Source organism: Zosterops lateralis (genome assembly GCF_965231275.1).
Source record: "Zosterops lateralis genome assembly, chromosome: 4".
Taxonomy (NCBI): Eukaryota; Metazoa; Chordata; class Aves; order Passeriformes; family Zosteropidae; genus Zosterops; species Zosterops lateralis.
This window is the reverse complement of record NC_139765.1, coordinates 295,668-323,363: the sequence shown is the minus strand read 5'-3', so window position 1 is coordinate 323,363 and position 27,696 is coordinate 295,668. Positions and strand designations below refer to the sequence as shown.

Here is a 27,696-nt window from a genome sequence, read left to right as displayed (position 1 = left end):
CCAGGGAGAGCTGAGCCTCCTACGTGGTCCAGCACATCCAGGGCTGTTCCATGGCATGGTGGGGGATAATGATTTCCCCTTCTGCACTACATGGTCCCTGTGCTGGCAGGTCTGGCCAGTGCTCAACTGCAGAGATGCAGAGTGGGTTTCTTAGGGAGCACAGGCAGCACATGTTCACTGGCTGATTTTTTATCCCAGCTAAGAGCCTAAAGGAAATATTTCTGACACAGGTGTAGTTCACTTCTATTTTAACTCCATTAGCTGCTAAATAAGAGGTACTCAAGCTCTCAGAGTGGTGTGGAGGACACAGACTTCCTGAAGAGGAGAGGGATGAAGATGCTCTGTCAGACCTACAGCTTTCTTCTAGAAGGCACTGCCACTCATTGCACTTGCTTCAGCTCAGAGAGGATGCCTTCTTGCCAGGATGCCTCCAGTGTGTGTCCTGGAGAGCCACTCAGCTCTCAAAGCCCCCTGGGTTTACCAGTAAAAATAACTTCCTTTCTCCAATTTCCCTCTTGCCAGCCTTCCTTCCTGGCACCACTGTCTTTCTCCTTTAAGGGCCAAAAAAAGCTGATGAGAGTCTTACTGCCTCCTCCATGCTCCTCTAGTGACCACTTAGCCTGAGATGTGATCTCTGAACAGCACAGATGTAGGTGGCACCACAAGCAGCAGCCTCCACAAAGCTGTGAGGAAGCAGGTTTTCCCTCCCATCCCTGTGGGGCAATGGGCTTTGGCCCATGAGCTGTGCCAGGTTTAGCTGTGATGGGTTACTGCCTGATCTCAGGGGGCACCTTTAAAGAAGGAGGGTTTTGATAGCAAGGGATAAAACCTGTGGTATTACCGTGGTGCCCCCAGCCCAGCTGAGCCTCCACAGAGCTGGTGCAATGCCATGAGAGGGGTGAAGCCAGCCTTTGTATGGGGCAGGAGGGCAGTCAGGTCACCGTGGTCTCCTCAGCACTGAAAGCCACTCAATGTACTCTTGACACTATTTTAAGCATCTCTACCTTTGTTTTAACACAAAGAGAGGAGCTGGTGAAGTGCTAAGGTGTCGTGTCTGGGGAGAATTGTGTTTTGGCTCACTTGGGCTCCTTCCTCTGCCTCTCAGTCAATGCTGCCTCTAACAAGGTGATGCTCACAGCATCAGCAGTTACCACTGCTTCTGATAGGGACTTCTCTCTATTCCCAGTGGATGGAAATTGTCTTGGGCCTCAGAAAGGAAAAGAAAAGAGAAATAAAGGTTCTGCACAAGCTGGTTTAGAGCCAATGACAAGATTTACACACTAAGCAACTGGTTATTCACACGTGGCTCCTTTCCTCAGCTGATGGTTGGTAACAATTGAGAAATATCCCTTTTCCTGCAGCTGCCCCTCCATCCCAAAAGCCTCACCCCCAGCCTGTAATGGACTCCATCCTTGCAGGGACTAACAGATCCTTGCAGGAACTGCTGCAGCAATATGGGTTCAACCAACTCCTTGCAACCCCCTTGCCTGGTGGCTCCCCCCTTCTCTGGCATCGGGCCCTTTTGCTTTGTCCTCCCTCCTGCCCATGCCCTTGGAGCCTCTTCTCCCCCAGTGGCTGTGATTTTCCAGGGGCTGTGGGACCCCCCCGCCCCACACCCACGACATGCAGGGTGTTGATTTGACTGGACGTGAGCGCAAAGCTCATTAAGGACTTGTCGATAGTGCAGTGAGAAGCGGCGTGGGGTGAGGCAGGGGGAGAGGGGTCCCGTGGCAGGAGGGGCTCACAGCTCCCCTCTGGTGTGGGAGCAGGTCTGTATGAGCATCCCTGGGCTGGTGTCACTGTGAGCAGCTCTGCGTGCCCCAGACACGGCTGGCACCGTGAGGCAGGTGAGTCCTGGGACAGCATGTCTGGGCTTGGGCTGTGGGCACTGGGGCAGAGGAGGGAATGTGGAAGCAGTGGTGGGAAGGAGCCACCTGCCTGCACTACCATCCCTGGGGAAGAGTGGTGCAGGTGCTGGGCTCTCCTCCATCCAGATTGGGCTGGGTGTGGGGCTGAGTGGTCCAGCACCTGAGGACAAGGGGGTCTCCAGTGGATGGAGCTCAGGGAATGGCTCAGGTGATATGCACATGGGCTCAGCTGCCCCTCCCTGGGGCTGGGACAGCCCTCCCCAGCCTTAAATGTTTCAGCCCCAAGGATCAACGTGACAGACAGTGTTCTGGGTTCTTGGAGAGCCTTCACAAAGGTCCTGCAAGCTCTGATGGCCTTTGGCAGTGGAGCTCAGCTTCCTTGCCTGTACAGCTGCTGGGATGTTTCTGGGATCTGTGCCCTTCCTTCCCATCTATCTGCAAGAGATTCTGACTCTGAAGGAGGTAACTTCAGTGCAAGAGGAGGGAAAAGAGGGTGGAGCTGCAGGCCACCCAGCAGCTCTGTCACCTAGGAGAAGTAATTTACTTTTTTCTCACATCCTCTGGGAGTGCTGACTTCTCCAAGCAAGCAATCCATCGTGCCCTTAGGGGAAGGGGGATGAAGTGTTGGGTGACTGCAGTGGCACCCCTTGGGCAGCACACAGAGGGGGCTGTGAGCCCTGTCTGCCTGCCCCAGCTGGACAGGACAGTGATGCTCCAGCCCTGGGTGGGCTCCGTGTGGGGCCAGCACTTTGCCAGAATCCTCAGGCTCCCACAGGGAGCTTCTCCCCAGACCCTCCAGTTTTCATGGCTGCAGGAAGCCCCAGAATATGCTGCTGCTGCAGTGAGCAGAAAATGGACCAGGAGTCTGCTGTGCCCTGATGGGGCAGGCACGGCTCTCTACAAGACACACGAGCCTCGAGGCTACTTGCCTGTCATTAAAATGCTGTGGATGGAAGGAAAAGTCTAATTGACTGAACAACAGCCTGCACTGTGTAATTAAACTAATTGTGGCTCTACCTGCATGGGTCAGAAGTAATTTGCGTGGCTGTTAAATCACTGACAAATAAGAGGTGGGGAGGTGTGTGGAAGTATTTCATACATATGTTTCCATAGACTGTTTTGCTGTTTCATTTCAGGCAATTTTACGCCCTCGAAATTTTGGTTTCTGTCAAATTTGAGGAGATTCTTAATATTTGATGCTGAAGCAGGGGAAAGTAAAAAGGTCACTGTTGTTAGCAACAGTGTTTCAGGAGGCAGAGTTTCAAGTGGCGGCAATACTTCCTCAGTGCTATTTTCTTATTTGAAGCAAAATCCCTAAAAAAAAAAAAAAAAAAAAAGGTCTGTTTGCCAGAATGTGTTTCAGTCTGGCTCTGCATCCACTGGGGACAAGGCAATTGTTTTTACTGACTTGGGCAGCAGCAGATAAGGCCTTCTATACAGCTTGGTGAAACACAGGTCACTCCTTTACTGCCAGGAATTTATGGCATTAGCTTTCACTGATTGTTTAGAAAGTTCTGGCATTTGGAAGAAGCTGAATGAGAAACCTGCTATAGTGTCACGATGAAACTCTTTGACCTTGTTTCCAAGTTCTTGCAAAGCCCCCTCCATCTTGTAGCTCTGCTCTTATTGATGATCATTTTGGGTCCTTCAGGGGTTTTGTTGTGCCCAAAGCACCGTGTGCTTTTCAGAACAAACCATCTGACATGACAGGGCTGCTGAACTGATCTGCTCTCTCTGGGCTGAGCTTTGTGCTCGTGCTGGAGGAGACCCATGAGGATGAGTGGAGGGGCTGACATTTCCTCCCAGCAGGATCACTCGTTCAGCCTGTGAGCAACACAGGATCACACACTTGGCCTGGGGTGACTGAAGCCTGTGTTTCTGCCAGTCAGGGCTCTGTGTCACAGCCAGGCTGTGGGACATGCACGAGCCCTTCTGTCCCAATCATCCAGCACTGCAGAGAGACAGGACAGCAGGTGGGATGGATCCTCAGTGGGACCCTCTTGCCTGTTTTTGTATTTCTTGACTGTGAAGAAACCTCTATGAATCTAGCTTATTCTTTGTGAGCTGGAGATGAAGGACTTTTCAGGTGAGAAGAAATTTCCAGTGTGGTCTGCTCCTTTATCATCTGACCCTGAGTACAGGAAATGTGAGGTGTGACCATCTAGGACTGTGGCAACAGGAACAGGGAAAAGAGCACAAAGAGAGCAGGATATATAAACACTTTTTTAAAGACATCAGCTTACCTTCTGTTTTTTGTCTACAGAAAAGAAAATAAGTGAGCCAAAAAGGCTTCTGCCAAGTCCAATTTATGTCCCCAGGCATAGCTAATTACCCTGACTTAGCCCAGCTCTGAGTTCTTCCCAAGGGTTTTGGTGCTATTTCTTCTACTTTGATTTATAAATTTTCTTTATCTTACTTTCCTCCTACATATTTTGTTTAATCTTTTTCTCCCTGCCTTAGTGAGGAGCCAGGAGCTGGTGTGACAGTGCAATCACAAGGTGTAGGACAGAAATGGGATCTGTCAACGAAAGCCTTTGCTCTGAGTGTCCCTCAAGGGTCTCTTCTGGCATCTGCCTCATGGGCTGTGTGAAATGGTCTCTCCTCCCCAGAAACCATTTTCATGCTGCCATTGACTGCTGGGCTTACTGCAGCCCTCCTGGGGCTGGAGGAGTGAGGGTGAGCTCAGTGTGGGCTCCACAGCTCACAGAGTTTGGTCACAGCCTTTGTCCCAGGCAAGGGGATTTCTGGCCTCTCCACTGACTTGTCAGAAGGAATTACAGTTATTTCCTGGTTCTGCCATTCCCTTCACAGCTGATAGAGTTTTTCTAACCTCAGTGGTGAATTCTGTGGGGGAACAAAATCCACCTGCTGTAATGATGGGATGCCTGCTGTGGTGAGCAGGAGTCACTGCCATTGAGCCTGGGCTTAGGAGACAATCCTTGTCCAGTGCACTTTAGAAACTCTGGTTAATGAGTCCCCCAAACTTCCCATGGGACAGATGGGTACTGTTTCTGTATGACACTAGGCTGCCAATACTGAGAAGCTCAGGCAAGGTCAGCTTTAACTTCTAGAGCACAACAGCTCTTTACAGCATTGATTTGTTTCCTGATATACTCATTTTGTTTTTCTTTCAGTTTCTTTGTTTGTTTGATTTCCAATGTTTGCATATATGAATGTTTTTGCCAACAAACTTCTGGGGAGATTGTAGCACGACCCCTGGTGAAGATTAAATTTGTCTCTGTAAAATGGGTTGAGAAGTAGGTGAGAGCAATGCCAGTCCTGTCTTTTGTACTGGCTGAGGGCAGACACTGAGGGGAGAGGATAAAACCAGGAAAAGTAGAGAGTGTTATTTCCTTGGAAGAGTCCCTCAACCTCCAACAACTTCCAGCTCAAGGTTTTGCAGAATTGCAGTAGTAGATTTTGGTGGATTTTCTTTCTATTATTTACCCCCTTAATTTCCTTTTCTGAAGCCACATAAACTCTCAGCATGCAGCATGTCCTGCAGTGGCAGGACAAACGTGCTCCACAGCTGCACATTTTCTGGAGTATCACCTCTTGCTCTTTTTGAACCCACCACCTGCAGTCATGGTTCAATCCCTTGCAGTTCTTGTGTCAGAAATGGTGAATACTTGTATTCTCTGACATTCACAGGCCCCTGCCAGCCACCTCTTCCACACAACAATGGATCCTGTTTCATTTATACTCTCTTCACATGGAAGTTGCTCCACACTTTTAAGCAGCCTTTTGGCTCTCTTCCCTGCCTTTCTCTGACTTTGCAACAGCTTGTGTGACAGGAAGAGAGAACTGCACTTATTTTTCAAGACACAAGTGCAATATTGGTTTGGACACAGGTGTGGTAACATAGCCTGCTCTTGCTCTCTTTCCAGATTGTTTTAGTGTGATGGTTATATACTTCTAAGAGCCTAAAATCAATGCAGGCATGTATTAAATTTTTAGCCAGACTCATGCAATTAATCATCAAGACTCTGGAGTCCTGACTTAGTGGGATTTCAGTGGTTCACAGGCTGGCTCCAGTCAGTAGTGAGCACAAGCTGAACTCACCTGGGGATTACAGCAGCACATGCAATGTGGGGTACAGGGAGGGGCTGAGCAGAGCAGCAATTCCCCTGCCAGATGCTGCAGGTGCACAGCTGTGAATGTGGTGAGGGATAAAGGCATGGGATTGCCAAGTGGAGCACATCCATAGCAGAGGTGCTGCTGCAAAGCTGTGCCACACAAACTCTCAGATGGCTCTAGGGCTGCTACACTCAGTTCTGGACCCCACACTGGGAGCTGTGGCACCTCCATCGTGCCCTCCTCCACTGTCACTCGGTCAGAACAGATACATTTCTCTGCTCTGTGGTGGGTCACCCAAAACCTGTGGTTTTGCTGCACGCCTGCTGGTCCCAGAGCTCTTCCTGCAGAGCACTGGGATGAGAAGCAGGTAAGATGAGAGTTGAGGGATTTGTTATGTAATGGTAACAACCAAGTCTGACACACTACAGTGACACAGGACACCTTCCTTCTCTCCTTTCTCACCAGGAGCTTTGCCCAGTGCTTCTCACCTTATCTACACGTGGCCAGGGCAGAAACTGCCTTTCCTGCTCCTCCAGCCCTTAAGCAAGAGTGGACTGACATCTGAGCCACCATGGGCAAGATGGACAACCCCTCTGTGGAGCTGAACTCCCCCTCTGAGGTGAAGCAGGCAGCCCTGGAGGAGCCAGAGCCCATCAGCCCTGAGCTCCTGGGCACCAAGAAGAAGAAGAAGGAGATCCCAGACAGAGGTTCCTGGAAGGGGAAATTTGACTTCTTGCTGTCCTGTGTGGGCTATGCAATCGGCCTGGGCAACGTCTGGCGCTTCCCTTATCTCTGTGGCAAGAATGGAGGAGGTGAGAGAAATGCACAATGGGCAGCCTTGTCCTCCAGCAGGTTTTGGTTTGGTGTAGACCTGGGCAAATGAGTGGTCCTTCAGCTGAGAGCTCTCTTTTTTACTTCCCTTTTACCTTTGGCTCTCACAACTTCTCATATCACCAGCCCATTCCTGCTGTCACAGGTAGTGTAGGATGCTCCTCTCCTCCAATGCTGGAAAAGAGGAGAAGGGTCTTGCTCACTGAAGCAACATCCATTTAACTTCATGGCATTTAAGGCTACGGAGGCCTTTTCTCTGAAGCATGTGGAGTGAGCCCTAGCAGGAGACCAGAAAGTTAGCAATTTTGACAAGAAGATTTCTAGCTGAGCATTTTGTTTTCATAGAATTGTAGAATCATAGGATGGTCTGGGCTGGAAAGGACTTTAAAGATCCAGTTCCAAACCCACTGCCAAAGGCAAGGACACACTCCACTAGGTTCCTCAAAGCCTAGCACAACATCCCAGCTGGCCATGAACACTTCCAGGGATGGGGCATCCACAGCCTCTCTGGGTTTTGTGGAGAGGTGGGAATGTGCAGCTGAGCTGGGTGAGCTTTATGGGAACATCCAGGGCAGCCCCGGGGAGGCTTTGCCATAATGCCAGAGCCAGGGCTCAGGTTTGTCACCCTGTCCAGGCACACTGTGACAGCTGGCTCTCCTCACAGGACATTTCCCCCGTGCCTCACCAGCCTCTGTCCTGCGGCTGCTGCGTCACCCGAGTCTCACACCAGCTCTGCGCTGCCTGTGACTGTCTCCTCACACGTAAAGGTGGAGGTGACAATGCCTATAATTAGATGAAGGGTACTGTGAAGCTAAAATCGATCCCACGTGTAAAGTCAGCTCAAGGACAGAGGGTGCTGAGGAGGTGTGGAGCGCTGTTATCAGCCTTAGTGATGGCACAGGGAGCAGCCCCTGCGGGCAGGAACGCCGGGCAGATGAGATGGGGGAACTGGTTCCTGCCTGTCCCCAAACACCTCTTGCCTGGGATGGTCAGTGCTGCTGGTCAGGGATGGTCACCATTGCCGGCCAGGGATGGTCACCATTGCCGGCCAGGGATGGTCACCATTGCCAGCCCGGGGTGGTCACCATTGCAGCCCAGGGATGGTCACCATTGCCGGTCAGGGATGGTCCTCTCTCCCGGCCAGGGATGGTCCCCTCTCCCGGCCAGGGATGCTCCCCTCTCCCGGCCAGGGATGGTCCCCTCTCCCGGCCAGGGATGGTCCCCTCTCCCAGCCAGGGATGGTCACCATTGCCGGTCAGGGATGGTCCCCTCTCCCGGCCAGGGATGGTCACCATTGCCGGTCAGGGATGGTCCCCTCTCCCGGTCAGGGATGCTCCCCTCTCCCGGCCAGGGATGGTCCCCTCTCCCGGCCAGGGATGCTCCCGGAGCCCGAGCCGAGCCCGGCGGGGCCGCAGCGCATCTCCTCCGCCCCCGGGCGGGCCCCGCTCGGCTCTGTCCCGGCGGAGGCGCCTCCGGAGCCCGGCAGACCGTGGGTGGGACTCTAATTTTAGCGTCCTGCCTGCTCGCTGCTCGGAGCGCGGCCGTGTGGGCTGCTTCCATTACGCACAGGCAAATTGAACTGAATGGAAATATTGTCGTCTCGCTTACCGCCGTCACGTCGCATCGGCTCACGGCTGGTTTGCTCGGCGCGGGGAGCCCGGGGCACAGCCCAAAAGTGATGCCCGGGCTCCCTGCCCGCCCTGCACGCAGCTGGATGTGCCCAGCTGTGCCCAGCTGTGCCCACGCTCCAGCCTCTGCACTGATCTCTAGCCCTACACAGTCCCTCTGATCTCAACAGGATTGTACCAGACTCCAAATTCACTCTAAATGTGGCTCAGTACATATTAAAAATTGCCTGTGAGATCCTAAGCTTGAGTAACTTGAGAGGAAAATAATTCTTTAAATAAGCATCCTGCACTCCTCGTTTGCGCACCGAGACTCAAAGCAACGGCGTGTAACAGCTTGTAATGCTCAGTTTTTGATTCGTGGGCAGTTTCCAGGATTAATTGTTCTTGTCTGCTGCACGACATCAGGAGCAGGGAGATTTGGGGCTGCACAGCCAGCTCCACGTGCTGTGGATCCTCCCCTGCCTCCAAGGGTCAGTGCTGTGAGCAGGGCCAGTGTCCTCACCCCTCTGACACCCGGGGTCTGGAGACAAGGGACTGGGGTCTGGGGACAAGGGACTGGGGTCTGGAGTCAAGGGACTGGGATCTGGGACTTCCACAAGGTCGTGCACAACCATATGTTTGCACTGGCCTGCAAAATTTAGATTAAAATTTCAGAACTGCTTTCCCACCTGGCTGTACAGGAGCTGGGGATATTATCCATGCCTGCCTGGGGACCTGGCCCTCCAGAGTGGCAGTGTCATTGCCAACAGCCCTCAGCTCAGGGAGGTGCTCTGGTTTGTAGATTTTCCACTTGTTCTTTGTCAAGCCAGGATAAAAGACTTGTGTCCAAAAGTTTATTTGTTGGGTTTTTTCCCCCCAGCAGCCTAAAAAAATCTTTCACCTACAAACCTTCCTGACCTGCTGTAGATGAGAAATGCAGGATCATCAGAGCTGCAGCCAAATTTCATTAATTGCTTGCACTGAAGCAAGGAAGAGACCTGCACTGGTGCTAAGGTCAGCCTCCAAACTCCACAGCAGCAGGGTGTCCCCAGAGCAGGCACTGGCTTCCTGCAGGGCTCCCAGGGGCTGGACCTTGCAGGCTGTGGTGTCTGCCGAGCACACAGGGGAGGCTGCTGAGCAGGCACAGTGGTGCCCAAAGCTGTTCCCTCCTGTGTGCCAGGCTGCTGGTGAAGCCAAGAGCCTGCACTTCCATGCCAGCTTGTGATTCAGGCTCATGGTCACCGAGCTGCTGGCGCAGGGAGTGTTTTCTCCCCACCACCACTGCCAGCCCCATTTGCACAGTGCCTCCCGTGGACTTCCATGCCGGGTGCTGGCACCTGCGTGTCCCAGCTGGGTTCAGCTCCCTGCTTGGCAGGCAGATGTCCCCAGCTGGATGTCCCCTGAGCCAGCATCCCTGGCTGTGCCTGGCTGCTTCCCTGCCCTCAGAGAGCAGCTGCTGGAGCCTGGCTCTGCTGGGTGCAGGCTGGGCCACAGCTCTCCAGAGTGGCTTTGCTCGCTGGCTCCACGTTTGCTTTCCCACGATTATCTGGAGAAGAAGACTCAGACTGACAGCTCAGCCCTAAGGCCAGTGCAGGAGTCAGTGCTGTCCTGAGCACAGCCAGCTGCTTCTGGGAAAACTGAGTGTCCTCCCTCTGTCCCCAGCCAGCATCTTCTGCAAAGGTTTGTCCTCCTCAGAAGAGCTGGTCCACCCCAGTACATGCATGAGAAAGATGAAAAAATGGGCTTTGTCCCATGTCCTGGAAGTCAGGATGACCTGAACTTGTACAGCCTTCCAATCACACAGCAAGGCTCTCCTCTTCTAATTGCTCTCCTAAAAGATGGGTGCCAGTAATATCTCTAGTGGATGAATGGTCTACCTCCTTTCTAGTGATGAGATGATTTCCACAGGGCCGTGGAGAAGAATAATACTTTCACAAGAATTTTAAGGGTAAAACCTAAAACCCAGGTGGGGTGGTATATAGCACTGTTACAAGAGCCAACACAGTCTTAGTCAGTTTCCTTAAAAGACTGACACAGCTATAAACAAAGCAAGCAGTGGCCAATCCCAGATATTCCTGTGCACTGTTCCCTCAGGAAGAACTGAAAGCTTCTGCAGGTAAGGCAGAAATCATCAGCAAGTTCCCAATGTCAGTGTCCAAGCTTTTGGGTTTGTTGTCAGAGTGGGTTTAGCATTGTCTAAACAGCTAACAAAGTGAGCCTGGAATTACAAAGCCAGTGATGCCAGTGTATATGTGTACGTGGTACATACAGACCCACAGTGATAAGGGGAAGGCAGCAATGACCTCGCACACCAACCCCAGCTGCAAACTATCACCTCTGGGAGAGCTGCTCCTCATCACATGGGTGCTGCAGAGCAAGAAACTGCAGCTGGAGGCATTTCCTTCATGATCAAACTGCCTGATAACATTGCTCCTTCTTTCAGGGGCCTTCCTTATCCCCTATTTCCTGACGCTGGTGTTTGCTGGGATTCCTCTCTTCCTGCTGGAAACTGCTCTGGGCCAGTATACCTCTGTTGGTGGGCTGGGAGTCTGGAGATTAGCACCCATGTTCAAAGGTACTGTGCTGTATGTTTGTCACAACAATGTCCAGAACTACAGGAAAAACCCCATTAATGGTTTGAAGGCAAATCAGCAAACCCCTGGGGGCTGGGATGGGGTGGCAGGTGAGGGGAGGGTTTTTCCCCTCTGTCTTTACCAAGCTGCCTTGACCTTGATGTCTGCAGTCACTAACATCACTGTGCTCTGTCCAAGCAGTTTTGTGTGCTGACAAGGGTCTTTATGAGCAGTATGGACTGTGATGGAGGGGCTCTGGTTGCAGGAGACCCTTTGTTTTCCCAAGCCTCCCTGCAAATGCTTACTTTAATTGCGTGGGAATGTGACCTGTTGCCATGCTTGAAGTAACTGTTTTCTAGAAGCCAGTGGTGATTTAGAAATGTCTTGGATGTGGGAAAGTGCAGTTCTGCCAGGGAAGGGACAAGATTCTGTTTTCATGGAGCTCTGTCCATGAAGTGTGGGTAGCACTGAAGGGCAGCACTGTTTCCCCAGTGGAAATGGGTGGGTGAGAGACGTGAGGGAATGAGCCTTCCTTGCTGACCAGCTCACAGTGCTACTCTGTGTTGATGAGCTGATTCCTTTTTTCTGGTTTTCAAAAAAAACCTTTCTGTGGTGCCCATGAACTTCCTTGGGTACTGGAGACCTGGGCTGATGCTGCTCTCTGCCTTCACTCACAGGCGTGGGACTGGCAGCAGTGGTTCTGTCCTTCTGGCTGAACATCTACTACATCGTCATCATCGCCTGGGCTCTCTACTACCTGTTCAACTCCTTCACTGCGGTGAGTCCCGGGGTGTCTGCAGCCTCCCCCTGCCCGTGGGCGGGGTCCTCACTCCCCTTATGGGCAGTGGTTTGTTTGTGACCCACAGGGGCTCTACCTGCTGCTGTTTGTGCTAAGAGCCCTTGTCAGCACTGGACCCTTCCTGAGGAGGTTCATCAGCCCTGCAGGCACTTCTGTAGTGGTTGTCCTCTGGAGGGAATGGTCCCCTCTACAGGAACTGTTCCCCACTCATTTCAGTCTTTCAAACTCACCCTGTGTTTTCTGGTGGTTTTTTTTCTAGGGCTGCTCGAATCTGAGCTGCACATTTCCAGAACTGGTTTTGTCACAACATGGTCTTATTTCTCAGGACTTACTCCTTATCTTAATTAGTTTTTATTCACTCCTCTCTTGATCGATGATATCCAAGGGATTTTTTTTTTTTTTTCTACTGGGAAAATGATTCAGAAAGTATCTAGATATCTGCTTGTGACTGCCACTAAGTGTGTGCTTTGGTGTTATGGTTTATAGTGGGTTCCTCTTCCATAGCTGGTCCTTCTACTGTACAAGGTTAGACTCACACCCCATAATAACTTTTTGGCAGCTGAATTATTTATTTCAGCCCAGAAATTGGTAAGAGTTTCCTTAATGTAACTCTGAGCAATCTGCAGCCTTAAAGATATCAACCCATGGTTCAAATGGGATCTTTTAAAATGTCATTTAGGTATAACCCAGAAATGCTATTGTGGACACTGTACATCCAGTTTACTTTTTGTCCCAGTAAAAAATCCAAGTATCTATCAAGACTTTTGCTGAATCATTCTATTTGGTGTTCCCAATTCTACTTCTACCACCAAAACCACCTATAACTGTAGGGTCCTGGATCTAGAACAAAATTATTGGCTGTGGGTGATTAGATGCACCTTGAGGGATTCCCAAATAAACAGAGGTCTTCCCCAAAGTAACCCATCCCAACTACACCTGGGCAGGATGCATCTTAGGATGAGGCTTTGGTCACATTCAGGTGTTACAGACCTGGCTGGTGACAGTCCTTGCATTACATAGGCAGATCCAGGTGTTTGCCTAAGACCTTTTCTTTTACCAGAGATAATAATTCCAAATTCCCAAAAGGACCCAAGGTGCTAATGAAAAAGCTAGGCTGATGTCTGTCCCCTGTGCCTCCTTAAATTTGACTATGAGTGTTTTGAACTATAATAGGAGCCCAGCCTGCCTTCTGCAGTTTCTGTCCTCTGCAATTCAGAGGAAATAGAGCAGCAACAAACTGTCCCTCAGCCTGCCCTTCCTTGTGAGAGCTGTGCAGCTTCTCTAACATGCAGACCTTGAAGAGCTGCTGTGCAGCACTGCTCAAGCCATTGCCTTTCCCTCAGTGCAGTTAGCAAGCCCTCAGTGAAATCACCAGGTGGGTGCAGGGGCCTGGGTGGCCACTGGAATGTCACCCCCAGCCCTGCAATAGTCACCACTCTGCCAGGATACCACATTTGAAGGTTTCTGGTGGAGTGAACTGATTTAGATGGAGCAGTGAAGGCAGCACTTAAAGGCACTGATGCCACAAGACACTTAAAACACAGATAATAATTTTGAATAGCTCTATGTTTGTGGAAGAATAGGGATGGATACAAACATCTTAAAGCTTTGTTGAGCTGGAGCCTCAGGTCTTATCTGCAGAGAGAAATCACCCAGAATAGCTGCTCTGCATTTATCTACACACACTGTGCTTGGGAAAAGAGGTATCTGCTCATGGAGACATATCCCAGCTGCTTTCCTTGGGCTGGCTCAGCCGTGGCACTGCATGGCCTGGGTGAGTTGCCCTGCCACACTGACGTGGCCCCTGGCCCTGCTGCTGCACTGCCTGCAGTGCCAGAGCTGCCTGCACTCAGTCTGTCACCTTGTGCTGCTGTCACACTGCTGCCCACAGTGTAAACACCTCCCAGGAATCCCTTTGTGCTGCTTGTAATCAGGGCAGGGGACAGCCATGAAACAGCTGTCCTGTGCAATCTACTCCTGTGCTTGTGTTATAACACACAAGTCTGTTTGTGTAGACAACCCAATGCCTCCATTCTCAGGGCCATGTTAAGTATTGAACTTGGTGTAAATGAAACATAAGAAACAAATCATTGCTTATTCTTTGTGCAGTAAATTCCAGCCACTTGTTGAGTGAAGCTAGCAAAAAGCTGTAATGGTTATAAACACAACATCCCTTGACAGTATTTTAATTTGTAGGTATTAATTATCAACAGTTAATTGGAAGTGGCTTTCTATGTGGGGAATTGCTAAAATTTTATCGTAGCTATGGCATTGCCCTAATCACATGATGATATTTTTTTCCTGGAAAATCCTTGTCACAATTTATCAGATTTTGAGATTTTTTTCCATTATTTGGCTACAAGGGCATGCCTGTCCAGTGGAGCTACCCATTTCTCTTTGCAAAAAAAATTAAGGAGTTCGAGTTTAAAAGATTTTGGTTGGGAGATATCACGTGGATGATAACCCTGCTGTCTTTGTGCAGGACCTGCCGTGGCAGAACTGTGGGAATGCCTGGAACACAGACCGCTGCTTCTCCAACTACTCCCTGAACGACACCACCAACCTCACCAGCGCCGTCACCGAGTTCTGGGAGTACGTCCCCAGCTGCCTGCAGCAGGTTTCTCCCCCTCCCCGTGGTCACTGTGCCTGCCCACAGGGCTGTGCCTGTTGGCTCTGTGCCTTGGGCAGCTTTGGCAGGAGGGCATCACCTCCAGCCACTGGCCATGGTGGGCACGGGGTGCTCTCTGCACAGGCAGGTCAGAGGGGTGGGCAGGCAAACAGCCTCTCCACCTCCCTTTATCTCATCACAATGGACCTCAGTTCTCTTTGGGGATTTGTGGGTTCTCACACCTGTCTGCACCTGGCCCTTCACCCTCCAGCCACCTCTGGGAGCTCCGAATCCCTCTGCCCTTGACTGTTGGACTTTCTCCTAACGCAGAGTCTCCCCCCTTAGGAGGAACATGCACCAGATGTCCGGGGGCCTGGGGGAGCCTGGCAGCATCCGCTGGCCCCTGGCTGGCACCCTGGCCCTGGCCTGGCTGCTGGTCTACTTCTCCATCTGGAAGGGTGTGGAGTGGACAGGCAAGGTACAGTGTGAGGGTCTTTTGGTGCTGCCTCTCATTGCTGTGCTCTCAGAATGTCCTCCAGACTCAATTTTATTCAAGTGTCTATAATTAAGGTTACGGTGTTTAGAGGCAAAATCACAGTAGATACTATTAAATTCCTGACATTTACCTCTCACAGCTGTAAAAATTGCTACCATGTTTATGGTAATTTTCGTTCTGAGTGTAGAGAATGGCTCTTGGCTGTAAGGTCGTGGGTCTGAGCACACATTCTTTTTGGGAAGAGGTATTTTCAGAAATTACTTACATTTCCCACTTTGGGACAGCCCTTTGAGAGAGCAAAGCTTCTTGTGGCATTCCCCGTTTGACAATCACAGTCTCTTAAATTGCCTCTGATGGGAAAAACCTCCCCATCTCCTTTGAAAATTTCTTTGCTGCCCTTTCAATATTGGTGGGAGACCTTCAGATGAGGAGGCCATTGTTATTCCCTGTGCAGCGTTCCAGGCTAGCACAGCAGAAAGGTAATTGCTTCATTTAGTGAAACAGTGGTGCTGAGATGCTGGGATGTGTTATTTAGAGCACAGCATGATGCAGCAGCACACTATTATGAAAGGAATAATCTAGAGGAGAGATCAGAAGGAAGCACTTCAGGGGCAGGTCACCTAAGCTGTTAACTCCTCCAGTGGCTCTCAAACACACTTTAGCTAAGCAGCCACAGCAAAGCCCTGGTGATTACTGGTGTGGGCCCTGTCATGAGAGATGGCACATACCTGTAAGATCCTGAAACAGTGCTGAAAAGAAAGCAGTGGAATCACAACAACTTGTTTTGCTTGATGCATTGGTCTAGAGAAACAGTAGCTTTAGCTCTGTGAAATAAGGATGTGATGGCTTAAAGGGATTACTTCTGTGGACTAAAATTATCCCTGCAATTCCCTTGGTTTTGGGCATTTCATCCAGACTTCAGCATGCTGCTTTTGTGATGAGTGTGTCCTTGTGTATCATTGGCAGGGAGAAACCTCAAACAACAGAAACGTCACTAGCATGGGAATGGGGGACAGCAAATGCAAGGAAATGCTGCTGAAAGTGGCTGTGCTTGGGAGCCTGTCCCCCTCAGAGAACATCCTAGACCCAGTGACACCATGGGCAGGAAAGCTCCTGGGCACTGGTGGGCTGATGGCTGCTCTCTTTCAGGTGGTGTACTTCTCGGCCACCTACCCCTACTTCATGCTTTTCATCCTCTTGTTCCGGGGAGTGACACTGCCAGGAGCCAAGGAGGGGATCCTCTTCTACCTCACGCCTGACTTCAGGAAGCTCTCTGACTCTGAGGTTCGTAGACTAGTGAGGAAAGCTCTTTTCTGCTCTGTCTCTGCATTAGGGCTTCCCCAGGCACTTCCCATGAATATTGTAAGTACTTAAAATAACACTGGAATAACCCTGTTCAAGTACTCATGACCCATGTCCCATAGGCTGAGATAGGTCCTCTATACATGGAAACCTCTGTTGTACTCGAGCAGTATTATCCATAGGGTATGAGGAGTCCAGGTTATCCTGACAAAGGGACCTCTCCTCTGGGCTGGGAATGCCTCATGTCACTGACTGTCCTAGGGCTGCTGGTCCCAGAGAAAGAACTCTGTGCTGGGGACCTCAGAGGGAGTACAAGCACATCAGCACAGGCCCTACAGTAAAGTTCTGGAGATGGACTTTTGACAAGGCCATGTAGTGATAGGACAAGGGGAATTTAAACTGAAAGATAATAGCTCTAGATTAGATATTAGTAAGAAGCTCTTGACTCAGCCCTACTGCCAGGACTCCCTCAGGTCCTGAACACCCCAGTGGGCTGTACATCCCCACACACAGCTCCACAGTCTGCACCCAGCCCCCCTGCCAGCCCTGCACTGAGCTGCTGCAGGACGTGCACCTGCAGCATGGGGTCCCCTCCTGCTGCACTCCTCTTGTGGCTCCTTCTCTGCAGGTCTGGATGGATGCAGCCACTCAGATCTTCTTCTCCTATGGCCTGGGGCTGGGCTCCCTCATTGCTCTGGGCAGCTACAACACTTTCCACAACAACGTCTACAGGTCAGTTGTTTTCTCCGTGCTCCTGTGTGCCAGGGAATGCGCATGGGTGAGGCAGGGGGCTGTGGTGAATCTGCCTGATCTCTGCTGTCCCCTTGCTGACAACACACAGCCCAGGGGACACACTGATCTCTGCAGAGGGGCTCCCTGCCTGCAGGACACTTAGTACGTCACCTGTGCCACCCATCCAAGGCACAGGACCAGCTCTCTGCAGGGTCTTTTCTTTACCCCACCCTCTTCTCCTGGTAGGGACCTGCAGGTGGGGTCTTTTCTCTCTTTCTCTCTTCCAGAGACTCCATTATTGTCTGCTGTATAAACTCCACCACAAGCGTATTTGCAGGATTTGTTATTTTCTCTATCATTGGCTTCATGTCACACATCACCAAGAAGTCGGTGTCAGAGCTGGCCTCCTCAGGTAAGCAGAAACCCAGGTTCAAATGCAGCAGCAACCTGTGAGAGCCATTTGTCACTGGGTGTGGGGACTTTCCTGACTAGTTGTGCTGAAGTTTTATTTTGCTGTAGTGAAATATTTAAGCCATTTGCTGTCTGAAACCTTCCTATGGAGAATAGATACTACCTGTGTTTTCAGTAGATGTGATCAAAATTTGGGGTCCCTTTTCCATTCAAAATCTTGAGACTGTGATCTTGATGCCTTGAGAGGCTACCTGGAACAGAGGCCAGACATTGAATAAAGTAGATATTTATTCAAAGGCCTTCAAAGGATACACCTTGGGCAGTACAAGAGCCTTGCCGTGGCTCCACCCAAAATGGACACCCAGTCACGAGGTTTCACACTTCTACAAGTTTTAGTTCATTTACATATTGGGATTAATTGTCCAATTACAGCTTCAGGTTATGAAGTCCCATCCTTCCAGTTTGCTCTCCTCAATTTGCTGTTGTTTGCACTTTTTGGGCCTGAAGCTGCAGCAGTGTCCTTGGTTCTCAGGCTGGAAAAGGATTATTTTGTCTAACTAAACTGTGAAGAGAACTGCTAACACTTTATATGAAATTTAGAGTTATAGATTAATGCAGTACAGAATCTGAAAAATATGAAAGCTAAAACTTAAGGCATCAATCTCAGAATAATTTTTTAACCAAGGTGGGACTGTCTTTTTCTGCACGAAGACATGTTTTGAAATTGCTGTCTTTCCAGAGAAAGCTTTTATCTCAAGAAACAGCTTTTTGTGTTGGAAAAAAAAAAGGCACCAGGAAAGCTATAACCAGCTCTGAATATCAGTTTATTTTTCTAGTAAAGTGCTCCAGCTCCATTTGGTTGCAATCATTTGGTGACTTTCTTGCTTGCAGGACTTGCTTCTCCAATCATTTCTGTCTCCCCATCTTATCTCTGTGCCTCCCACCAAGGGAGGCAGGCATAAGGGCTCAGGTGTTCCTAGCTCCTGTATCAAACCCTCTGAGTTTTTGGCTGTAATTTTTGTCTCTCTATTTAACCATGGCCCTTAGCTCAGACTTCCCATCAAGTGCTTTGTAAACATGAGCTCATTCCTCTTTTCTTTACTGCAGGCCCTGGACTGGCTTTCCTCGCCTACCCACAGGTTGTCACACAGCTGCCCTTGTCCCCACTCTGGTCAATCCTCTTCTTCTCCATGCTGATGATGCTGGGTCTGGACAGCCAGGTGAGACAACCCAGGGACAAAGTGGGGCAAGTCACAGAAATGTCTTCAGGTACAATGGTGGTGTTCCCTTCTGGAGAGTGCTGAGCAGGGTGGGGTTTTACTCTCTCATGGTGTGAGGGCTGTGCTTTCCTGCAGTATTTTGGCATTGCTGATGATGCCAACAGCAACCCTGAGCAGAGCTGCAGCTCACTGGCCTGGTCCATGGGTTAGCAGGGATAGATCCTGGCAGAAGGAAGGAGTTATGCCTTGGAAATACTCGTGCCTGGGTACCCTGATTGCTTTGCCATCTTATCTGATGGCAACGTTTTACAAGATACTGAGGGAGAAGCAGTCAGATATAGCCAAAGGTCTCCACCCTCAGAGCCCCCTCTGAGCCCTCACAAAACAAAACAAAAACCATCATCTCTGCATTTTTACTAGTGGCGATAGTTTTTTTTTCCCTGATAACTCAGCATAAAAGCAGCTACCCAGTGAGGCAGTGAATTGCAGCATCCCTTCCTTTTGAGGGCATCAAAACCAAAGGTTCCTGCAGAAACCTGCACTCGATCTGTCATATCTGCCCTTGTGTCCCCATGCTCTTCTCTTGCAGCACAAACTCCCAGTACCAAAGGGATGCTCACTTGGATTACAGGTGGTGTTCATAAACCCAAGCCTACTTCACAATCATACCCAAACCTATTCCTGAAACGTCACATCTGGTTTCCAGGAAAATCTAATCAACCAAATCTGGTTTTCAATCATGTCACACTCTCATAAACACTTTGTAAGGCTCACAAATGCATTACCACAGACATTATTTAGAAAAAGAAAACAAAACAAAAACCCCAACTAAACCCAAACCCAATAATACCTAAATGTTCTGAAAGAAACTACATTTACAGAAAAAAAATCAGCATAGATTATTCACTCAGTGCTGGTAAATTGAGACATGACAATAAGCCTTCTAAGCACTCTCTGGAAATTATTTGCTGCATTTGCTTCTAAAATACCCCTTGAAATTCTCCATGTCCCTTCTGAGAGCCAGTTTTGGAGGGCAGGCAGTCTGCTGGGAGGGGGGGGGGCTATCATTGCCTGGAGGGGAATGAAGCATCCAAAGGAAAACAACCTTTTAAAAGCCTATGTGGAGAAGCTTTCTGTCTGCATGCTGGAGCTCTGCTCCATTCAAACACACCAGCAGCAGGATGACAGTTTGTGCATACAAACCAATGAGCACAGGCTGCTACAACGCCTGCGACTCCACGTGCATTTCGAAGCATTCAGTTAAAAAGAAAAAAGGCTTTTTCCTCCATGCTGATTCCATGTCCTTTGTGCTGTGCAGCCACAAGCCCCAGGGCTGTACTGACGATGGCAGTAAGTCCAGTGAGTCTCTACAGACTGAGCCCAGCTCCATCTGCTCCTCCTGCCAGGGCGCCCATCCCTCTGCAGCTCCTGGGGCGGGATGAGTGACCTGTGCCACACCTCTGTCCCTCTGTCCTGTGCCCTCACTCCTGTGCCTCGGTGCTCCCTCTGCTCTGATCCGTCCTGGCTTCAGCTCTCTCCCATCCAGACCCTCTTTCATAATATACTAAAGCTTCCCTTTAACCGTCCAGTTTCCAGGTCAGGCATTTATTGCTCAGGGGAGCTGGCAAGCCTTGTGACCGCCCGCCTGTGTCTGTCCCATGTGAGGCTGCCTGGCACGGCTGGGCCATGGGGACTGGAGCTGCCAGCAGTGAGAACAGGCTCGTGGATCTGTGCTGCACATCTGGCAGCTGTGGTCAGACTCTCCATGGGTCTGAGCATCCCAATGGGGGCTCTGTGTGACTGAGGAGGGAATAGCAAGCCCTTGACCCTGGGACTCTCCTTCAGACAGGGGTGCCACACCTCTAGTGACCCCCAAGCCCAGGTTACTGGACCCAGCAGCTTGTGTAATGATTAGGCCCCTAAAGGGGAAAAGGAGCAAAAGAGAGAAGTTAATGGAAATAAAACACTTGGGAAAAAAATAGTATTGTGGGGTGGGGCAGGAAGAAGAGAAAATTATGGGCTAAAGATTGTGGCTGGAGGGGGTTGGTGGAAAAAGCAGAATTTTTTGGAAAGCAGACTGTAGTGGTAAGAACAGAAGACACCAGTGCCCTGCCACTCTGAAGGCAGTGTGCTTTCATTCGGGTGCCTGCATGTGCAAGCAGCCAAGGTTTGGTCTGTGAGCTGGGAAAAGTGAGCCCCATGCCAAGCAGCTGCAGTCCCTGGGGCTGGAAAGGTGAGCCTCCTCCAGGCTGCAGCCCCTGTGAAGTCTGGGGCTGTCAGGAGGCAATTTTCAGTAAATGGTGTGAAGGTCATTGCCCATTCCATGGCTAGAAAAAGCAATGTATGACCATTTGCTTCTTCACCTTATCTGTTACACAGGAGCTTAATTTTCATAGGAGACAAAGAGAATTCAACTCACTTTGTAGCTCTGTTCCTCATCACCCATCTCCCTGTCTTTCCCTCTGTGCATTCCCTGATTTTGATTGTTCTTCCTGCACCAAAGGGCTGTCAGCTTTACTCCATCCCGTTATCTAAAGCATCATTTTCTTTGCTCCTTTTCTGCTGGACACTACCCTCTGTCCCCAGCCAGGGCTGTTCCCCTCCAAATGCATTTCCCTTTCTGGTCTCATATTCCCTGGCCCTGCTGTGGCTCCAGCAGTGCCTGCCCGTGCAGCCATGTGGAAGGAATAGCTTTTGACAGAGGTTTTTTAGTCATGCTATCTCTTCACACTGCAGTGCCAGCTCAGTCCTGACTCTTCCAGACAACAAGCCAGGTGGGGTGGGGTGAAGAGCTCCCTGTCAATGACTGTAAAGGCAGCTTAACCCATCCATGAACGGCAAAAGAAGCTTTAATGGCACTTGTGTCCAACATAAAAAGCTTAGCTCATTAAAAATTCAAGTGGAAGAAGTTGAGCTTTGCTGGTCTGGGAGTACTGGCTTTCCATGCAGATATAAACCCTGCGCATACACATCTCCCTTTGCCTTGCTCTGGCCCAGGCTGAAGACAGCCCCAGCAGTCAGCAGTGTGCGAGATCTCCTACCGTCCCTGCCCAGCTATAGGCTCAGGCACTCCATTTTTCTTCCGCACATCTTCCCAGCCCTCTGCTGCTCTTTTTGGTCTGTGTATCTCTACCTCTTCTCTAGGGTTTTTTTCCTTCCCAGGGACAGGGAAGTCCCTGACATCCAAAAGTGATGAAACCACTTTTATTTTCATTGCACTGGCTTGTACATGCTCAGCATGACCAGGGAAGCCAGTTTGCTGCCCTTATAAATTCCCAGGGTTGTTGCTGGAGGCACGACGTGCTCTCTGAGAGAGGCATGTTACCTGTAGTTTCTGGGAGCGAGATATAAAAGCAAATCTCACAATTTATCAAGAGCTAGGAGAGAAGGATGCACTTCACATATATCCAGTCAAACTGCCCTTGTGCCAGAAGGCAGAACCAGTAGGAAAACTGGAAGGCAGCACTCATGGGGATTTCGTTATGTGTTATGGTGCAGAAAACATTATTATCCTGTGCCTGGTACAGCTCTGCACAAACCATCCGGGGGTTTCCACCTCTAGAAAGGTGTTGTGCTGTGAGGATGGGCTTTTGGTGTGCTACATGCATTTAATGTTGTGTGCTTGGAAAAGTGAGATGAAGTCAAGGGCCGGGTAATCAGAGATTTGTTATTCACATGAACATGAGACTGGATAGTGCAGGTCCTTTTTGAGCATTTCAGACCATTGAACAGCACAAGTGCTGTTGCCACAGGCTGAGAGGAGCAAGAAGGGAAGAGCAATAAACATCTTGCACATGTCCCAGCAGCAGCCAGACACACAGCTGTGGCACAGGGAGCAGGGCAGTGATGGGGAGGCCCCAGAGAGTTGATGGGAAGAAAGAGGAGGCTTTTCATGAGAAGCAAAAGGCAGAGATTTATCTCAGTTCTTTTAAAGCATTTAACTTTGGTGCTCCTAGCTCCATCTGTATTCAGTGGGAAAAGAGATGAATTTTCAGAAGATGGTTCAGACCATCTTTGTGCAGAGATGCCTCTTTCTTTTCTCGAGTCTTCAGAGTCCATAAATCACTAAGGTTCTCAACATTGAAGTTAAATGTGTGTGGGTTAAGTTACTTATATGTATATACTCCTTGGTATTGTCTTTTCCCGTAGTTCTGCACTGTGGAAGGTTTCATTACAGCCCTGATGGATGAGTATCCTCGAGTCCTAAGAGCCAGGAAGAAGATCTTCATTGCAGTAGTCTGCTTCATCTCTTATCTCATTGGATTCTCCAACATCACCCAGGTACAGATGGCTGTGCTTGTAGCTCCACTCCTGACATCTTTCTGGTCACTTGGCAAAGCACAGCACCACCAAAGCTTTGGGAGAACTGACAGCATTTCTCCTGTTCTGGGTAAAGTGGTTTGCACATCACTGCTACATCCCAACTGACTTAAGGTGCCTCCATATTTTTACCATCATCCTATTGTCAGTCTGGCCTGTTGTTCTGCTATTTGCAGGAAGGACTCAAGCCAACAGAGCCTGAATTTAGGGAATGCTTGCTGCCAAGAGTTAAGACACACAAAGAAAACTTGTCTGTTGGGGGCTTGAACCTCTGGAGCTGAAGCTGAGGTTCATATGAGGGATGAGAGGTCTGGGGACCATTTGTGGAGCAGTGTGGGTTCATGAGGAGGCAAGGCAAAACTCTGGGGAGGGGCAGAGCAAACTAAATTGGCTCCTTTTAAAGCAGAGAAATAGAAGAAATCCTAGTGAATTTCTTATTTTCTCCTCACCCTTGGCTGTGCCTGAACAGGCTGGCTAATTGTCTGCAAGAGCACATCAGTTTTGCTGCTGGGAACCAGACTCCAGTGAAAACATTGCAACAGTGGCTCTACTGTCCAAGGAAGTTAACATTAAACCAACAGACATGGACAGCTGCAACCCAAGCTGCTGGCTGATATTGTTGATCATAATCCATAACTGAACTCCTTGATGCTGTTTTTGTCTCTTCAGGGTGGCATTTATGTCTTCAAGCTGTTTGATTACTACTCAGCCAGTGGCATGTGTCTTCTTTTTCTTGTCTTCTTTGAGACCATCTCAATTTCTTGGTGTTATGGTAAGCTCAAAACACTTTGTTTCTTCGTTTTCTCCATGGGCATGGTGACTTACTGAAAAAGCCAAAGCCAGTGAAGACAATGACAATTTTGCAACCCAAAATAGCTTAGACTGATAACTTCAGAAAATCAGGAGTGGGAGGCTGTCACCTCACCTCTCCAGGCCTTCACAAAGACCTCTGCACAGACTGGCAGATGCCCAGGATCCTTCCCTCTGGGCCCTCAAGAGGACACCAGGAACATGGAAGCTTTTATGTTTGAGTTTGTGTCCCATCCCCTCCAGCTAATGATGCTCATGACACACTGTCACCCTCTTGCTGTGCCTGGCCTGTGCTCTGCCTCGGGAAGAGGTGAAGACCGTGGTGCACAGTTGGGGTTTTTTTTCATGCTCATTTCTTCTTGTAGGTGTGAACAGGTTTTACAGGAACATTGAAGAAATGATTGGCTACAAGCCTTGTGTCTGGTGGAAGATCTGCTGGGCCTTCTTCACACCTCTTGTCTGCCTGGTAAGACCTAGAGAATCCTGTGTGCAGGAAAAGTTCTAGATGATTGCTTTTAATCTAAATGAGGCCATCAGTGTTTTGTTTTGTTTTGTTTTGTTTTTGGTGTGTTGTGGTTTTTGTTTTTTGTGTTTTTTTTTTTTTTTTTTTTTTTTTTTTTTTTTTTTTTTCCCTGAGATGTCAGAAGATAAGCAAAATAATTTAATGGTTTAAAAATCTATTTTTGGTTCTGGCTTTCAGCTACTTCAGCTTCAGCTTCTGAAGGGCCTGTGAGAACAAAATCTATCACCAAATTCAGGATAACTTACTGCAAAACAGTTTGGCCTTTGCAGGTTCCTGCCCTTCCAGCAGAAGTAGTGCAGGGAGTGGTGTGATAATGCCAGGGATAGGAAGATGAGGGCTCCTGAGATCCCCTGTGAGGATGCTGTTCACTTGCATAGGAGCTGCTGTGGAGGCACTGCTTGTCTGAGTAGTCTAGTGAAGAAGGAAATCAGGGGTATTCCAATTCCAGCTTTTTACAGAGGATAAGAAGAAATGATATGAAATTACCAGTTGGTAGGCTGAAAGGATCTAGACTAATGTAAGAGCTGTTGGGTTCCTGTGAGGCTGTCGGGAGCTAAGAGGGTAATGAAGGAAAGAATAGCTGGACCCTGGTTCTGCACTTCCCCCTGCAATGGCTGGTGTTCTTTTCCAGGGCGTGTTCTTCTTCAGTGTGGTGGAAATGACCCCTCTGACACTGGGAAAATACGTCTACCCTGCGTGGGGACAAGGCATTGGTTGGCTCATGGCCCTGTCCTCCATGGTTCTGATTCCAGGGTACATGGTCTACTCTTTCTTCACCTCCACAGGGACTCTCCGGCAGGTAGGAGCTTCAGCAGCCTGCTCTCTGCTCAGGGCAGGCTCCCCCTGAACTAAACCTGGGCAGAGCAGACCCTGCTCTGGCAGAGTCCTCAGAGTGCACTGTGTCCCCCACCTCTCGGGAGCAGCTCGACTCCTCCTGACCAAAGGCTCGTGCCAATTATATCTATAACCCTTCCAAAGTGCTGTGCACTCCTGTGCTGCCCCAGGGGCTCCAAGGGAAGCTCATGAGTGTGTTTCCACCCATCCCCTCAGCATCTAGTGCAAACCATCAGCACTAGGCTCATGTGCACTCTCCCTGTCTGACTCTTCCTCCAACATTGCCCACAAACATCAGGAGACCCAGACCCCCTCTCAATCATTCACTGACTTAGGAGTGAGCAGCAGATGGCAGCAGGAAGAAAGTAGGCTAATCTGTGTGTGCATGTGTTGATATCAAAGAGACAGAGAGAATTTTTGGCCTCTTATATGCACAGATCCTGGATTAATTTGTAATAGAGCTGGAGCTGGAGGGAAATTAGATGCCAATCCTGAATAAAGTGGTTTTGACAGACAGGAAAGATTACAAGTAATTTTGATCCTACTGAGCATGAATGTGAGAGAGGAAAAAAATACCATGAATGGCAGAAGCAGTTCAGCGAACATTTCAGGGAATTCACCCAGCAGCAGCCACTTCAGTGGTGTTGGAGGGTAGGAGTTTGTTTCCCTTTACTGGGAAGAGGTTCTACCTGTCAGTGATGTCTGTTCAGGTCAGGCTTAATCCTCCTCTGCATTCTCTTCTGCAGTGCACAGCATCAATCCCTCCCTGACTGGCAAAAGTGATTCATTCTTCTTCATCACTCCTGATGCTCAATCCACACGCCTCCAGTAATGATTTGCCCCTCCATATTTTCCTGGGTTCTTGCTTCACTTTACTTGACTCTGCAGTTTTCATTTGATCAGCTCAGGGTGACAGGAATTGCTGCTGTGCAAAGGTTTGTGCAGGTGGATGTTCTGATCTGCATCAAAGGCATAGACTCTAACCTTGTTAACCTGATGTAGTTACTTAGTAATGCTTTGTAATCAACCATAATTGGAAAATAGGTCTGCTCTGAAGCCTGTGGCATTGCAGCTCTTTCTTCTTCCTCCTTGCAGCTGGTCTTGCCTGCTCCCAGTTTGCCTCTGTTACCAGGATGCTCCCCATATTTCAGATAAAAGGAGGAGCTGCTGTGCTCTGTGCAGCATCAGAGCAGAGGTGACTGGCAGAGGCTTTGGGGCACTGCCAGGTGCTGCTGGAGGAGTCACTCCATGCCCCATCCCTCGCCCTGTAACAGGGTCAGCTCTGAGCCCTGGGGCGAGGGTCCCAGCCCTCAGCTGCTGCCATCCCTCCCTGGCTGTCCCAGTGCTGTTCCCCCAGGCCTGGCTGACAGTGTGTCTCCTTTCCTTCCCGGGCAGCGTTTGCAGCAGATGACCCAGCCCAGGGCAGAGGTGCACGCCCAGAACAACGGCCTCCAGCCCAAGACGTCCCTGAACGGGAGGACCCCAGACGCCGCCGTGTAGGAGGAAGCCCGAGCTCCTCGCCCTGCCCTGTAGTTGCTCACTCCACACTGTCCCTCAGCTCCTCTGGCACAGCTTGCTGTCCCTGGCTCTGCGGTGGCTTGTCCAAGGGAGGACCTGGTGGAGGAACCTGCTCATGGCTCTTCCTCCCGGCCTGGCTGACCAAGGCCCTGAAGGAGCTGCTGCCAGGGCACTGCGAGGTGACCACCTTCATCCTGCAGCATCCTGGTCCTCAGGGAGGGGCAGCTGGTGCCCAGCTCTTCCTCCTCCCGAGCAGAGGTGGTGTCTCTCTAGAGAGCTTAGACTGGTTGTTATCCTCTTGCCTGTTTTTCTTGCCTTCCCCTGTGAATCTCCACAGAGCATCCCCCAGCCCACAGCTGTGCTTCACCCCAGAGAGATCACTGTCACCAGGTTCAAATCCCAGATGGCTGCTGATTGATGGAGCATAAAACACCAACAAATGCATCACCGGAGGGGGTGTGCAGAACAAAGCATTCTAGTGCAGAAGAAGGGATTCTAGTGAGGAGTCCTGCATGTTGGTAGCTGTAGGACATCACCCCACACCTGGAACAGGGCGTGGGGACAGTGTGTGCTGCTCACAGTGCAATGTTTTATCCCTGCACAGTCTCCAGACATGTTTGCTGTGTCCATTGGGGCTGGCACTGTGAGCCAGAGCCCAGTGGAACAAAACCTTTCTTTTATTTCATCCTGCCCTCTGTAGCTGTGTGGGGTAGCCACACCCTGACCTTAAAAAGCAGCTAAAAGGGTAAATGGAGGGTTACTTTGCTTTTCTTGAACTAGGCTGTTCAAGTCTCCCACACTGACCACAACAAGCTTCGTGCAGAGGCAAGGCTGTGTAATAAAGAGATTTTCCAGCACTGTGCAAATCTCCACCCAAGATGAAACAGGATAGTTCCTGCCAAGCACCCTCCCTGGCTGTGTCCCTGGGTGGGGAACAATCAGATGGAAAATGATGCCCACGGATGGGTCAGTTTATACCTTTTTCAGGAAGTGGCCACTCCTAAATCCCAGCTGGTGGAAGGCAAGAATTCCTGAGGCAGTTGGCAGGATGTAGCCACCATGCTTAACCCCAGCCCTGTGAACCAGTGCTAACTTCCCTTGGGAAGTGTCTGTTCAGCCAGCTGCTGTCTCTGGCACATCCCAACTCCCAACACATAAACACAGAGG

At 49.9% G+C, this 27,696-nt stretch overlaps 1 protein-coding gene across 1 annotated transcript; it reads left to right on the top strand.

Moving 5' to 3' along the window:
* Positions 1-6,516: 6,516 nt before the first annotated feature.
* On the top strand, positions 6,517-26,511 carry LOC310908250 (sodium- and chloride-dependent GABA transporter 1-like; the record flags this gene model as incomplete). Its single annotated transcript, XM_083859091.1, has 14 exons — positions 6,517-6,757; positions 10,827-10,958; positions 11,634-11,734; positions 14,238-14,347; positions 14,709-14,841; positions 16,009-16,143; positions 16,790-16,893; positions 17,181-17,305; positions 18,412-18,524; positions 22,674-22,805; positions 23,514-23,616; positions 24,020-24,120; positions 24,809-24,976; positions 26,407-26,511. The coding sequence occupies 14 exons, from the start codon at positions 6,517-6,519 to the stop codon at positions 26,509-26,511; spliced, it is 1,803 nt and encodes a 600-aa protein (XP_083715217.1).
* Positions 26,512-27,696: the final 1,185 nt, after the last annotated feature.